General features: G+C 43.8%; 3 protein-coding genes across 3 annotated transcripts; all 3 read right to left on the reverse strand.

Annotated features, from left to right (window-relative positions):
• Positions 1–1538: 1538 nt before the first annotated feature.
• LOC141782372 (trace amine-associated receptor 13c-like) lies at positions 1539–3181 on the reverse strand. The gene is made up of 2 exons (XM_074658640.1): positions 3009–3181; positions 1539–2471 (listed from the first exon to the last, which is right to left on the reverse strand). Exons 1-2 carry the CDS (start codon positions 3179–3181, stop codon positions 1655–1657), a joined length of 990 nt encoding a protein of 329 aa, XP_074514741.1. The 3' UTR covers positions 1539–1654.
• A 1610-nt stretch (positions 3182–4791) lies between these two features.
• Positions 4792–6585, reverse strand: LOC141782302 (trace amine-associated receptor 13c-like). The gene is made up of 2 exons (XM_074658474.1): positions 6413–6585; positions 4792–5871 (listed from the first exon to the last, which is right to left on the reverse strand). Exons 1-2 carry the CDS (start codon positions 6583–6585, stop codon positions 5055–5057), a joined length of 990 nt encoding a protein of 329 aa, XP_074514575.1. The 3' UTR covers positions 4792–5054.
• A 1845-nt stretch (positions 6586–8430) lies between these two features.
• LOC141782251 (trace amine-associated receptor 13c-like) lies at positions 8431–10198 on the reverse strand. Its single transcript, XM_074658371.1, has 2 exons — positions 10026–10198; positions 8431–9525 (listed from the first exon to the last, which is right to left on the reverse strand). Exons 1-2 carry the CDS (start codon positions 10196–10198, stop codon positions 8709–8711), a joined length of 990 nt encoding a protein of 329 aa, XP_074514472.1. The 3' UTR covers positions 8431–8708.
• Positions 10199–16353: the final 6155 nt, after the last annotated feature.

Below are 16353 nucleotides of genomic sequence, written 5' to 3' on the forward strand. Positions count from 1 at the left end.
GGATGGGCAGCAGCCTTAAACCCCAGTGCTTGCATGACAGTTAATGGCGTCACCATTACACCCTGCCACGGTTGCAAACTGCCTGCAGCAGAGCCATACGTTTGTGGTCGGACAGAGTGGCCTGCAGCCTGCGTGCATTTTGCACAACCCCCGGTTGAACCAGTTCCAGTAACGACTTGATGGTAATGCACGTTTAGGACACAAAGATCCAAAATGGTCTGAAAACTCCCATCCTTCTGGGAGTATATATTTACTTCCTTCACGCCTATGAACACTGAAGGAAGGCTATAGAACTGGAGAAAATAGCCCAGTCTTATTGTCCTGTCCATCTATTCCGTGAACGTGCAGCGGTGTCGCCACACCACGTAAAACTGTGTTAGGGGACAAGAAACTAGCTGCTGGGTGGAAGTTAAAAAGCAGAGATATCCTGTCTTTGCTCTCACCCCCATCAGACCTTCCATAAATGGGAGGCTGACCCATGGGAAACGGATATGGAAAGGGCAGAGCCGGAGAATGGGTTTGAATTCAAACCAAAACACTTGCTGAGGTTTAGTCAACAACACCAGTTGGTTAGGTTTTGGAAAAAAAACATCATGGTTTGGTATTAAATTACTTACTTGGGGTTTTTTTTTTGGCTAGTGATATTACTTATTGTCAAAAATCAATAAAAAGATATGAAGTTACATTATGAACATGTTTCATGTTTATTATGGTATTTTATGTCACTTCATAACAAATTACCATGCTATGTGGAATTGAATGAATAACCATGAACCTAATTTTAAATTGCCCATAACATCATTTCATTCACATATCATTTTACAATATTTGTGTAACTTTAACTTCCTAGGTCCTACACTTTACACTATATGTTTCTCTAGAAAAAAAACTGGCAATGATAAAGGGTGCTGGATCTGATTATCATGAGTTTTGGAAGGATTTGTCATTTAATTTTTGCCAAAATGCCGTCATGGAGCTTATGAGTGTGAATGGGACAATGCATACACTTTAATTGTGGCATGACATACTGTAGCCCTCCATCCACCAAACACTATAATAAGGAGAGAAAAGAACCAACTGCACAGGACAAGGGATCTAGCTTCCTTTCGTCGGACTAGCATTAGAACCCCGACCATTGTGCCTTATAACAGGCAATGGTGGATCTCGCTCTCGCCGTCTGGATGTTCTGCACAACCTGTACAGACAGTCCAGACCTCCTTAGCCTGTCCCTTCTCAGGACCCAAGCCTGGAGAGGATGGCACAGGCTCTCCGCCATCCTCAACAAGGCAGTGAACTGAACTCCGCCCTGCCTTTTGATGTAGGCCACCATGGTGTGGTTGTCGGTCCTAACCAACACCTGCCTCCCCCGTATTACGAAGCACAAATTTTGCTTCCTTGCATTCAAGCTAAGGATGGCAAACCCTCTCTGCATGTGTAGGAACCCCGGCGATACCACTGGATGGGCAGCTGCCTTAAACCCCAGCACGTACATGACCCTGCCACAGTTGCAAACTCAATAAGCTCAATTTCCACTTAAAGACAGGAAAGCAAGTTTTTCACTTTCTGTATTTGATATTTCACACAGTGAACAACATAAATATGTTAATTTCTTCTTCCATAGAGCAAGTCTGATCTCCGTTACTCCACAGCCTCTCTACAGTACGTTGGCCTCACGGGAGCCAGGCTGCAGTATCTGAAGAGTGAGAATCAGTTTAACTGCTTTTCTAAACCAGGAGTAAAACAAGGCATAGATCACAGGGTTTAGGCATGAGTTAAAATAGAACAGAAAGAGCAAAAACAGCTCATATGAAGATTGGGCAAAGTTTTCATCTATAAGAAAGCCACAGTATAATGGGCAGAAACACATTAGAAACACAACAACAAGAATACCAAGAGTCCTGGCTGCTTTCAGCTCAGATTTGTTTGTTTTTTGAGTCACTGAAAGCCGGAGTGTGACAGCTGTAATTTGAGAGCGCATGGCACGAGCCTGAGACACAGCCACAGCAAATACTCTCAGATACAGAACTATGATGATAGTAACTGGAACAATGAAGTTTAACACAAGGTCAACAGTTCCTGCAATATGGTCAATGACAATCACACACTCTCCGTAGCAGGATTTATACCTGCCTGGTTGAGTCAGGTCATCCTTTACAAAGAGACTGCTGGAGGAAACAGCACAGAGCCAACACAGACAAACACAGAGTTTGATTCTATTCACAGTGATTCTGGTGGTGTAACGCAGAGGGTCACAAATAGCAACGTAACGGTCAATTGATATCAGCACCATGACACCTACTGATGCAGAGGTAATCATGTAGGACAAATACTTATACAGAGAACACATGAAGTCACCAAAAAACCAGCAGGATGTTTTACTGAGGAGTTCTATCGGCATCAGCAGGAGGCCCACGAGAAAGTCTGAGACAGCCAGAGAGAGGAGGAGGATGTTGGTGGGAGTGTGGAGCTGCCTGGAGGGAAAGAGAAAAGTATTATGAACCCAACAAGTTCTCATATCTAACTGACAAAACAACCCAAACAAGTATTCCCCAAAAACAGTTGTGATTTTGAATGCTTCCTGATCTGCCACATCTGTAGTTACCACATTGTGTGGACCACAGTCTCATATTTGAGCTTTGTTATGAAAAAACAGTCAGAAAGGCAGAATACAAGTCTAATGTTCCAAGGTGCAACACTGTACTAGCTCAAAGACAATTCTTCTTCTAATCTACAGTAGCTGTTCACGTTTTCCTTATCTGCCATACCAATAGGCCTTTTTTCTGAGCAGGCAGCTTCACTTTTCATAGCAAGAAAAGCACAGGTCAGGTGATTAAAACTTTACAGTCATTGTTCAAAAATTTCAAATAATTTTGTCCGGAGGAGTCATCTAGTGTGCCAAAGTTCAACATCATTCATAACTAACTCAATTATTCTTGTAAATGTTAATATATATATATATATATATATAAAACTTCAAGTGTAGGTTGTGCTGAAAATTTAATCTTTGCCTGAAGTGTGAGACTGAGATGATGACAAGCAGGTTGAGAGCTACAGTGAGCAGAGAGATGGTGGACAGCAAAGTCTGAAGGATCACAGCTTCACGCCAAGGAGAGGTGGGCTTCTTGCAGGAGGTGTTCAGGAGTTGTGGAAAGCAGAGCTCTGCTGTGTCCACAAGCTCCATCTTCAGATATCTGTAGATAGCTGCAGTTCTGGCAGCTTTCTGAACCAACCTGAGTCATATACCTGATTAACCTCTCTGACATTCTCTTAAGTCCTCCCATCCTCTTTCTCTCAGTCTCTGTTTGACTCTGATGCCCCTCCTCACTAAATCTGCACATCACAACATCATCTTCATCACTTTTCGTGCAAACCTAACTCTCCCCCTATTTCTCTCTCAACGTCTCTCTGTCTGGCAACCCAAGCACCAGACTTCAACTCATTGGAACAGGGGCTCACGGAGGACCTTGCAAAGCTGGACCAGTACTGCCAAACCTGGCGCCTAAAGCAAAGCCCAGATAAAACAGTCTCTAGTGTATTCCACCTCAACAATGCAAAAGCTGCTACAGAGCTAAATATCCAACTCAGCGGACTTAAGTTGAATGACGCCCCCAACCTAACTTACCTGGGAGTAACTCTCAACAGGACCCTGTCCTTCAAGGAACACCTGAAATGAATGGCAGCTAAGGTGAAGTCTAGTCTCCCGTATGGAGATAGATGAGGGAGGAACAGACATGTGTACACCCAATACGTTCTCATCCCAACTCTTCACATACTGAAACTTTGGAAGGACTTCTTGGCGTCACTTCCTAACGAACTAGGCAGCCCAGTATTTGAAACTATGATGCTCCACTACAGTCGCAGTAAACACATGGTTAACGTTTTGATGTCAAACCAAAACACTTGCTGAGGTTTAGCCAACAATACCACTTGGTTACATAGGTTTTGGAAAAAAAACCTCAAGGTTTGAAATAAAATTACCTACTTGGGTTTTTTTTGGCTAGTGATATAACTCATTGTCAAAAATCAATAAAAAGATATAAAGTTACATTATGAACATGTCTCGTGTTTATTATGGTATTTTATGTCACTTCATAACAAATTACCATGCTATGTCAAATTGAATGAATAACCATGAACCTAATAAAAATATTTTTTAATTGCCCATGACATCAGTTCATTCACATGTCATTTTACTATATTTTTTTGTAACTTTAACTTCCTATGTTCTACACTATAATATGAGGGGCCGTACAAGACATAATTCATTCTTGCACTCACAAACACATGCATTTTCCTTTCACATACATATATTTTCACTTGCACAAAAATATATGTATGTGTGAGAAGAATATATGTATGTGTGAGAAGAATATATGTATGTGAAAGGTGAATGTAAGTGTGTGGAAGGAGAATGTATGTGTGTGTGTGTGCGAGTGAAAATACTGTATATGTATGTGAAATGTATGTACTTATTGCCAAAATGTCGTCATGGTGCTTATGAGTGTGACTGAGACAATGTGAAAAGTAATTGTCGTAAAAACAAAAGAAATGTACTAAAGAGATCAAAAATGAATTACACTAAACTGAAATGATAAAAATTCCTTTTTTCCCTGATCTGAAAGGGAGCATGACCTTTTTGTACGGACATTTTTATCTGAATGCATAACAGTTGATGTTTTGCTTTATTTGACAATAAATTAAACAAAAAAAGAAAAAAGACTTGTCGTAAGACGTGTGACTTTAAAGCTTACCTTAAACTCTGTGATTACCTAGAAACAGTATATGGTGCTTATGACTCTTTCATAAAATGCAGCAGCATCAGAGAAGACAAATACACAACAGTCATACAATGAAACCCATGACATGACACAACCAAGCAAAAGCTGAATGTGTGGCACAGGTCGTTCAATTGTTGTTCATACACAATTTCGACTTAAAGAAAGAAAAGCATGTTTTCCACTTTCTGTATTTGATAATTCACTCACTGAACAATATAAATATATTAATTTTGTATTTCTGAGAGCAACTCTGATCTAAGTTACTCCACAGCCTCTCTACAGTACGTTGGCCTCACGGGAGCCAGGCTGCAGTATCTGAAGAGTGACAATGAGTTTAACTGCTTTTCTAAACCAGGAGTAAAACAAGGCATAGATCACAGGGTTTAGACATGAGTTAAAATAGAACAGAAAGAGCATAAAGAATACAAATGAAGAATTGGTCAAATAGTCACCTATAAGAATCGCACAGTAATATGGGCAGAAACACATTAGAAACACAACTACAAGAACACCAAGAGTCCTGGCTGCTTTCAGCTCAGACTTGTTTGCTGTTTGAGCCCCTGAAAGCGGGAGTGTGACAGCTGTAATGTGAGAGCGCATGGCACGAGCCTGAGACGCAGCCACAGCAAATACTCTCATATTCAGAACTATGATGACAGTAACTGGAATAATGAAGTTTAACACAAGGTCAACAGTTCCTTCAATATGGTCAATGACAATCACACACTCTCCGTAGCAGGATTTATACCTGCCTGGTTGAGTCAGGTCATCCTTTACAAAGAGACTGCTGGAGGAAACAGCGTAGAGCCAACAAAGACAAACACAGAGTTTGATTCTATTCACAGTGATTCTGGTGGTGTAACGCAGAGGGTCACAAATAGCAACGTAACGGTCGATTGATATGAGCACCATGACGACTACTGATGCAGAGGTAATCATGTAGGACAAATAATTATACAGAGAACACATGAAGTCACCAAAAAACCAGCAGGATGTTTTACTGAGGAGTTCTAACGGCATCAGCAGGAGGCCCACGAGAAAGTCTGAGACAGCCAGAGAGAGGAGGAGGATGTTGGTGGGAGTGTGGAGCTGCCTGGAGGGAAAGAGAAAAATATTATGAACCCAACAAGTCCTCATATCTAACTGACAAAAAAACCCAAAGAAGTATTCCACAAAAAAAGTTATGATTTTGAATGCTTCCTGATCTACCACATCTGTAGTTACCACATTGTTAAGTGTGGATAATTGACCACAGTCTCAAATTTGAGCTTTGTTGTGAAAAAACAGTCAGAAAGGCAGAATACAAGTCTAATGTTCCAAGGTGCAACACTGTTCAGTACTAGCTCAAAGACAATTCTTCTTCTGATCTACAGTAGCTGTTCACGTTTTCCTTATCTGCCATACCAATAGGCCTTTTTCTGAGCAGGCAGTTTGACTTTTCATAGCAAGAAAAGCACAGGTCAGGTAATTAAAACTTAACTGTCATTGTTCAAAAATTTCAAATAATGTGGTTGGGAGGAGACATCTAGTGTGCCAGATTTCAACATCATTCATAACTAACTCAATTCTTCTTGTAAATGTTAATATATATATAAAACTTGAACTGTAGGTTGTGCTGAGAATTTAATCTTTGCCTGAAGTGTGAGACTGAGATGATGACAAGCAGGTTGAGAGCTACAGTGAGCAGAGAGATGGTCGACAGCAAAGTCTGAAGGAGCACAGCTTCGGGCCAAGGAGAGGTGGGCTTCTTGCAGGAGGTGTTCAGGAGTTGTGGAAAGCAGAGCTCTGCTGCGTTCACAACCTCCATCTTCAGAGACCTATAGATAGCTGCTGTTCTGGCAGCCTTGTGAAGAAACCTGAGTCATATACATGATTAACCTCTCTCACATTCTCTTAAGTCCTCCCATCCTATTTCTTTCAGTCTCTGTTTGACTCTGATGCCCCTCCTCACTAAATCTGCACATCACAACATCATCTTCATCACTTTTCGTGCAAACCTAACTCTCTCCCTATTTCTCTCTCAACGTCTCTCTGTCTGGCAACCCAAGCACCAGACTTCAACTCATTGGAACAGGGGCTCACGGAGGACCTTGCAAAGCTGGACCAGTACTGCAAAACCTGGCGCCTAAAGCAAAGCCCAGATAAAACAGTCTCCAGTGTATTCCACCTCAACAATGCAAAAGCTGCTACAGAGCTAAATATCCAACTCAGCGGACTTAAGTTGAATGACGCCCACAACCTAACTTACCAGGGAGTGACCCTTGACAGGACCCTGTCCTTCAAGGAACACCTGAAACGAATGGCGGCTAAGGTGAAGTCTAGAAACAACCTGCTCTGTAAGCTCGCTGGCTCAAAAAGGGGGGCAGCAGCCCCCACACTGTGCACCTTGGCACTGGCCCTTGTGTACTGCGCAGCAGAATACTGTGCCTCTGTTTGGTCCAGGTCATCCCATACACACCATGTGGACACCCAGCTCAACAAAACCATGCAAATCATAACTTAGACTATTCGTTCAACACCACTCCCCTGGCTCCCTGTCTTATCCAATATATATATGCCACTGTCTTTAATTCCTCATGTCTCCCGTATGGAGATAGATGAGGGAGGAACAGACATGTGTACACCCAATACGTTCTCATCCCAACTCTTCACATACTGAAACTTTGGAAGGACTTCTTGGCGTCACTTCCTAACGAACTAGGTAGCCCAGTATTTGACACTATGATGCTCCACTACAGTCGCAGTAAACACATGGTTAACGTTTTGATGTCAAACCAAAACACTTGCTGAGGTTTAGCCGACAAAACCATTTGGTTAGGTTTTGGAAAAAAAACCTCATGGTTTGAAATAAAATTACTTACTTGGGTTTTTTTGGCTAGTGATATAACTCATTGTCAAAAATCAATAAAGAGATATGAAGTTACATTATGAACATGTCTCGTGTTTATTATGATATTTTATGTCACTTCATAACAAATTACCATGCAATGTCAAATTGAATGAATAACCATGAATCTAATAAAAATATTTTTTAATTGCCCATAACATCAGTTCATTCACATGTCATTTTACTATATTTGTGTGACTTTAACTTCCTATGTTCTACACTTTACTATGAGGGGCCGTACAAGACATAATTCATTCTTGCACTCACACACACATGCATTTTCCTTTCACATACATATATTTTCACGCGCACAAAAATATATATATATGTGTGAGAAGAATATATGTATGTGTGAGAAGAATATATGTATGTGAAAGGTGAATGTAAGTGTGTGGAAGGAGAATGTATGTGTGTGTGTGCGAGTGAAAATACTGTATATGTATGTGAAATGTATGTACTTCTTGCCAAAATGCCGGCATAGTGCTTATGAGTGTGACTGAGACAATGTGAAAAGTAATTGTCGTAAAAAAGAAAAGAAATGTGCTAAGGAGATCAAATATTAATTACACTAAACTGAAATGATAGCATTTCTTTTTTCCCTGATCTGAAAGGGAGCATGATATTTTTGTACTGACATTTTTATCTGAATGCATAACAGTTGATGTTTTTCTTTATTTGACAATAAATGAAACAAAAAAAGAAAAAAGACTTGTTGTAAGATGTGTGACGTTAAAGCTTACATTAAACTCTGTGATTACCTAGAAACAGTATATGGTGCTTATGACTCTTTCATAAAATGCAGCACCATCAGAGAGGACAAATACACAACAGTCATACAATGAAACCCATGACATGACACAACCAAGCAAAAGCTGAATGTGTAGCACAGGTCTTTCAATTGTTGTTCATACACAATTTCGACTTAAAGAAAGAAAAGCATGTTTTCCACTTTCTGTATTTGATAATTCACTCACTGAACAATATACATATATTCATTTTGTATTCCTGAGAGCAACTATGATCTGAGTTACTCCACAGCCTCTCTACAGTACGTTGGCCTCACGTGAGCCAGGATGCAGTATCTGAAGAGTGACAATGAGTTTAACTGCTTTTCTAAACCAGGAGTAAAAGAAGGCATAGATCACAGGGTTTAGGCATGAGTTAAAATAAAACAGAATGAGCTCAAAGAATACGAATGAAGAATTGGTCAAATAGTCACCTATAAGAATCGCACAGTAATATGGGCAGAAACACATTAGAAACACAACTACAAGAACACCAAGAGCCCTGGCTGCTTTCAGCTCAGACTTGTTTGCTGTTTGAGCCCCTGAAAGCCGGAGTGTGACAGCTGCAATGTGAGAGCGCATGGCACGAGCCTGAGATACAGCCACAGCAAATACTCTCACATACAGAACTACGATGACAGTAACTGGAACAATAAAGGTTAAAACAAGGTCAACAGCTCCTGCAATATAGTCAATGACAATCACACACTCTCCATAGCAGGAATTATACCTGCCTAGTTGAGTCAGGTCATCCTTTACAAAGAGACTGCCGTAGGAAACAGAACAGAGCCAACACAGACAAACACAGAGTTTCACTCTATTGACAGTGATTCTGATGGTGTAATGCAGAGGGTCACAAATAGCAACGTAACGGTCGACTGATATGAGCACCATGACACCTACTGATGCAGAGGTAATGACGAAGGACAAATACTTATACAGAGAACACATGAAGTCACCAAAAAACCAGCAGGATGTATTTTGGAGGATTTCTACCGGCATCAGCAGGAGGCCCACGAGAAAGTCTGAGACAGCCAGAGAGAGGAGGAGGATGTTGGTGGGAGTTTCAAGCTGCCTGGAGGGAAAGAGCAAGGTATTATGAACCCAACAAGTCCTCATATCTAACTGACAAAACAACCCAAACAAGTATTTCCCCCAAAAAGTTATGATTTTGAATAATTCCTGATCTACCACATTTGTAGTTACCACATGGCTAAGTGTGACAATTGACAACAGTCTCATATTTTAGCTTGGTTGTGCAAAAACAGTCAGCAAGTCAGAATACAAGTCTAATGTTCCAAGGTGCAACACTGTTCAGTACTAGCTCAAAGACATTCTTCTTCTGATCTACAGTAGCTGTTCACATTTGATTTTATCTGCCATATCAATAATCCTTATTCTGAGCAGGCAGTTTGACTTGTCACAGTAGGAAAAGCACAGGTCAGGCAATTAAAACATCTGGAGACATCTAGTGTGCCAAATTTCAACATCATTCATTACTAGCTCAATTATTCTTGTAAATGTTAATATATATAAAACTTCAAGTGTAGGTTGTGCTGCGAATTTAATCTTTGCCTGAAGTGTGAAACTGAGATGATGACAAGCAGGTTGAGAGCTACAGTGAGCAGAGAGATGGTGGACACCAAAATGTTAAAGAGCACAGCTTCGGGCCAAGGAGAGGTGGGCTTCTTGCAGGAGGTGTTCAGGAGTTGTGGAAAGCAGAGCTCTGCTCCGTCCTCAACCTCCATCTTCAGAGATCTGTAGATAGCTGCAGTTCTGGCAGCTTTCTGAACCAACCGGAGTCATATAACTGATTAGCCTCTCTCACATTCTCTTAACTCCTCCCAACTTCTTTTTTCAGTTTGTGTTTGACTCTGATGCCCCTCCTCACTAAATCTGCACATCACACCATCATCTTCATCACTTTTCTCTGCAACCCTTACTCTCCACGTATTTGTCTCTCACTGTCTCTCTCTAATATCTAATCTTTGTTATTCTTTAACCTTGTTACCTTTCCCTTGACCTACCTCTCTTCTTTTTTTTAAAAGTAATTTAAGCAGCGTTTAGACAGTCAACAGGACGGCACAGACGGAGCCCTCTATGGGTAATACTCTCCTTCAATCACGTGCGCGCTTTCAACCACAGAAAAATTGCGTAAGCATAGCCATCCAATCACGACGTTCCTTACCAAATACGTACGGACCCCCAAGTTTTCATTACAACTTGTCACATACTTACGCTTTGTCAGACGCCCTGGCATTACTTTTCAGTACTTTGTTTGTAAAGTGAAAATGAGCTGATCGTAACTCGAAAGTGAAACTTAACCAACGGGACATGAAAGGCGGTCTCCCAGATAAAAAAATTGCGTTTGTTGTCCCCGTCCATCACCGCAAAGACAAGCAATAGACACCTGTTGAGTCTGGAAATCTCAAGCCTTGGGCCTGGAACGGCTGAGATCTCAGTTCAATGTTCTTCAATGTTCAATTTTAAGGGTGTCAGAAAGTCAACACAGGTTATTCAAATGAATCACTTGATGCTGTACGAGGATGTTGCAAGAAGCAGAGTTTTATTGTGTTTCCAATCAGCAGATAAAAAACACAACCAAACCCGAGCCGATCCGGAACGCAACTATTCGCGGGCTCCAAAACAAAACCATATTTACTAGATCAAAGAACTTATCCCAGCAATATATCTTCGAATCCTCCATTTTCACTGGTCTTTGTCAAAATATCCACTAATCAACATATAACATACATGCTCTAGGTGCCTCCCCTGACATCCATTATGTCAGAGACAGATTCCCTGTTTTGGGCCCCCTCAGTGGCATCGTTTTTTCTACACAGCTGCGAGGTGACTTGGAGTTCGTTTGCATTACATCACTTAGAGCTGTGATTTACAGCATTGGGGGTCTAAAAAATACAGTGGCACTATGGTTGTATGCTGTTTCAGTAATAAACACAGGGTTATAGGATTAATACTTTTATCATTGTTTATCACATTATTATATAGTTAAAAAGGGATTACTTCTACACACCCTGCACACCACATTCCCCAGGTTATCAAGGAGCAAAGGAACATGTAGGTATATCATTCCCAGAGGGGCGTCAGGTGCAACACAACTGACACGCACCCCACCCTTTTCACCTGTAGTGTGTCGTTCCAGCAAGCACAGACCCGACATGTCCAACAGATAGAACCGTATGAACGGACAGGGTGTCAACCATGCCGCTGCCGTACATATGTCCTTGACACTCACCCCACCAAACAAGGCCGCTGCCGCTGACACTGCCACGCTGCTTGTAGAGTGTGCTTGGACACAGTTGGAAGGTTTCTTCCCTACTGCCTATAGGCTTGGGAGATAAGCCATCCCGCCAGGTATTCCTTGGATAGGGCTTTACCGGCCACACCATCACTGAAGCACACAAATAGCTTTTCAGTGTGTCTGATTGTTCAATATATCATGCCAACGTAAAAACTGGGCAAGGCAGATGTAACTTTATATCCCTGTCCCCTGCATGGGGTGGAAGACATGAAGCATCCAGCTGTATAACCTTCGACCTGAAAGAACTCCATAAGTTCTATTGAACAACGCCTGAAGCGAGCAACTAGGGTGCACCAACTGGACGCATAGTTCACACTCTGTCTTTGCTGAGGTCAGTGCAAAGAGAGCAATTATCTTGAATGATAAACGCCTTCAGAGAGGAGCGCTGCAGAGGCTCAAAGGGATCTTTTACCAAGGCCTTGAGCACCAATGGCATTGAGGGGAGGAGGCACACCTCACCGGGCGCAGTCTCGCGACCCACTGCAAGGACTGCTTTACGATTAGGATGGCCAAAGACCGGTCTGTCGCCAAAACTCTCGTGGCAGGGAGCACTGGATGCTGCATAAACTTAAATAGTGGCATGAGTGGCGTCCATCCACCAAATACTGCAAAAAAGAGAGAATTGACCTGTGCAGGACAGGGGATCTAACCTCCTTTCCTCGCACCAGTGTTGGAACTCTGACAACTTTGCCTTGTAACAGGCAATGGTGGATCGCTGCTTCGATGGTCTGCCCTCCAGCACAGAGATGATGGCCCAGCATGGGCAACACGCCTATCGCGCCCATCTCCTGAGACAGAGCCCCCCAGGGCTGGGCCGCCATCATCTGAGTCAGTTCTGCATACCACGACGCAGAGCGTCAGCCTGGGCTACCAGAATGACCGACAACTGCTTCTGCATCACTTTCTCCAACAGGGGAGGGATGAGACGGATTAGGGGAAAGGTGTTAAGCAATTTGCTTGAACACGGCACATGAGCAAATGCAGACACCCCCAGGGTTGGAACGTCGTGCCAGGGAGAACCATAGCGGCCAGTGGGTGTTGCGTCGGTTGGCAAATAGATGCACCTCGCTCCCCCAAACTGGGAATGTGGAGAGCCTTCAGAAACATCAGGTGATCTGAGGCCCAGAACCACAGGTTCTTCGCCATCCTCAATAGGGTAGTGGACCAAACTCCACCCTGCCTGTTGATGTACAGTACGCCACCATGGCACGGTTGTCAGTCCTCTCCAACATGTCCTCCACCGTATCAGGGACATGAAGTGTTGGAGGACTAAGAACACTGCCTGTAACTCTAGGAGATTGATGTGTCAGCCCTCCGCCAGGGGCCACACCCCACCAACTGCTCTCACAAAGCAGGTCCCCCCTGCCAATGACGCATCCGTGAACACCATCATGTAGGAGGTCACTCGTCACCCGCAGATTGTCCTGTACCGTGGGAGGAATGGAAACCAAGTGCCGCATAGTTGGGCGGCACGTCAGATAATCCAGTTTGTTTCAAGATTACCGAACCCTGAAGTCTTCAAATACTTCTTAGTAATAGCCCCCTGCGTTGTTTTTTTAGGCCCTTTTAGATCCCTGCTTGGCCACCAGAGTTTCCTCCCTGCCTCCCCGGGTGAGATTTCGCCTGATGAAATGTATTCATGAATCGTGGCAAAAAGAAGGCAACAAAGGAAAACATTACAGACAAACTGCAGGAGCTACCATGGCTAGCGGGCCTTGGCAGAGGCACCCCAGCACCGCGGCCAAGGTGAACGGTTGCGCAGAGAGGGCTCCGTGCCAGCTGAAGGCTCCTGATTAGAGTGGATCGACAGCACAGTGCATTCCAAACACGCATTGCACGCATTGCCCGCAAGACATTATGTATGCTAACCATCAAGCAGTTACTGGAACTGGTTCAGCCGGGCGATTGGTTCACCGCTATCGGCTTAAAGGACGTATACTTTCATATCAAGGTGGCTTCAAACCACAGGGAATTATTGCATTTCGCCTTCAATTGGATAGCCCAAGAGTACAGCCGGCTGCTGTTCTGGTATTCCTCGGTCCCCTGCACTTTCAGCAGATGTGTGGCCACGACACTGCAAGCCACGGCGCTTCAAGCCATGGCATTGCAACCACGGCGCAAATGTGGCATGAGGGCCTGCTTTTATATCAGTGACCTCATCATCATGGCTAAGTCCAGAGAATGGGCTATGTTCCATACATGTCATGGCTGCATGTTTTCCCTGTGCTGCTCCTCTGAAGTAGCTCTGCCCAGGTGTGCTGCATTGCTCAACGAGGTGCACCTGGCCTGGGAAGGAAGTGCTGGGAAGAAAGGAGAGGCCTCTGGCGTGGGAACAGCTGGTCTTGCTGCCTCACAGCCTAGGATTTTGTATTGTCTTGGTTTGTATGTGTTTATGTTAAGAAATCCCATGGATTTGATTGTTTTAAAAGTGTCTGCTGTGGTTGATTTGGTTCAGTGGTGGAGTGTTGTTCACCTCATAGGGCTACCCAAGGGTGGGGCATAACACAAGGCCCAATTTATCTTATACCTAACCAAGTTGGGGTTTGCGATCAACTGGAAGAAGAGCGGACTCTTGCCATAGCGACGGGTGGAGTATCTGGGGGTTGTGCTCAATGCATGCAGGCTGCTGACTACTCTGTCGGAACACAGATTGACGGCCCTGCAGCAGGCAGTTGGTAAACTGCGGTGGGTTGCAATGGTGATGGCAATGACTGTCATGCAGGCGCTGGGGATTATGGCGGCTGCCTATCCAGTGATGCTGCTGGGGCATGCGGCGCCTGCAGAGGTGGCTTGCCAGCCTCTGCTTGGATGCCAACAAGCGCAAGAGGCGCTTGGTTACCATTACCCCCGTGTTAGAGAACGACTGACGCTACTTGGGGTCCCCACAAAGCCTGTTGAAGAAAACACCGCTGAGACAATGACTTCCTATGTCATGGTGTTCACGGATGCATCCCTGACGGGGTGGGGTGGGGGGTGGGGGGGCTGCTTGGGGAGAGCGGTAGGTGGTGTGTGGCCTCCGACGGAGGACCAACACATAAACCTCCTTGAGCTGCAGGCAGTGTTCTTGGTCTTTCCGCACTTCAAGCCCCTGATACGGGGGAAAGCATGTCATGGTGAGGACTGACAACCACACCATGGTGGAGGAGTTCGGTCCGTTGCCCTGTTGGGAACGGTAAAGAACCTGTGGTTGTTGGCCTCAGAGCACATGTTGTGTCTGAAGGCTCTCCACTTCCGGGACTGGAGAACAAGGGGGTGCCTACCCAGAGGTGGTGAAGCAGATTTGGACCTGGTTCGGGGAGAGTTGAAGTGGATCGGTTCACCAACCAACGCAACACTAACTGCCCGCTATGGTTCTCCCTGGCACAGCAGGACGATCCACCCCTGGGGGTGAACGCATTTGCTCCGTCTCCCCTTTCCCCTGTTGGAGAGAGGGAGAGTCAGGAGCAAGGTTGGTCATTCTGGTAGCTCCAGATCACCGCTGTTTGAAATGTTCCTTATTTTTATAAATAAAATAGTTCACCAAAGTTGCCAGTTGGCAAAATGTTACCTCAGTCCCGTGCAAGAGGATTTTGTCAGTCTTTCTTTTACGGATATGTACCGAAACGTGACTGCTATGTACTGTTACACCCCCACTATTTACACATCAGCAGACACAGAGAAACTGACTGTGTCGGTCTACTCTAGCCTATATGGTGCTGGACAGCACCAAACTCTTTGGTAGTGGGTTTTTGGAGAGTCCTGAAAAGGACACTGATGAGAGCTGTGAGAGTGAACCAAAACAGTAAAGTTGTGGACCTTAATACCAAAACAATGAGTTTTGGTGCTGCCAGCACTCTGTGGATTTGTGACTGGCAGAGACCCCTCTGACCCCCCTGATTAAATATTGGACACTGAACAAACAAACATTAAAAGTCAGACACAATCTCAACTGAAAAAAACAAAAACATTACTCTTCAGTAATTGTTGCATCATATGTTGATGTGGTGGCTGAATCATGTTTTCATGCTGAAGCTTGTTTTTTTTAACACCTCTGATTGCAGTGGCACCTCAGAGGTTGAGATGTCATCATCTGACTAATCCATGCAGGTGTGAACAAACTTCCTGTCTAGAGGGATTCAGCACACTGTCATTAGGAGCAACTAATGGGCTGCAAAACATTTTTCACAGAGAGGCAAATTAAGTGTGTGTGTGTGTGTGTGTGTGTGTGTGTGTGTGTGTGTGTGTGTGTGTGTGTGTGTGTGTGTGTTGTGTGTGTCTGCTCATTAAGCCACCACAGCATTCACGTTAATCTCATTTAACTTGTTGAGGACTAAATTTGTTTCATCCAGTTTTTCTTTTGTTTGATTTTTCTCAAGTTGGGATACATCTTGCCCCAGCACGTGTGATCACAACACTTCCAATGTTGCTCCATGATTTGGTCACATATCGTTCCTACATAAACATTAGTGGACAAATCAAAAACATTATTTTTTTACCTGCAACCGGCAGCAAGTTGGATCTTTAAACGTATTTCTTGTGATTCAACAGACGTCTTCAGAAAGATAAACTCTTTGTCCAAGGTGAGGTGGTAAAGTTGCCAAA

This window comes from Sebastes fasciatus, chromosome 14, assembly GCF_043250625.1.
Source record: "Sebastes fasciatus isolate fSebFas1 chromosome 14, fSebFas1.pri, whole genome shotgun sequence".
Taxonomy (NCBI): domain Eukaryota; kingdom Metazoa; phylum Chordata; class Actinopteri; order Perciformes; family Sebastidae; genus Sebastes; species Sebastes fasciatus.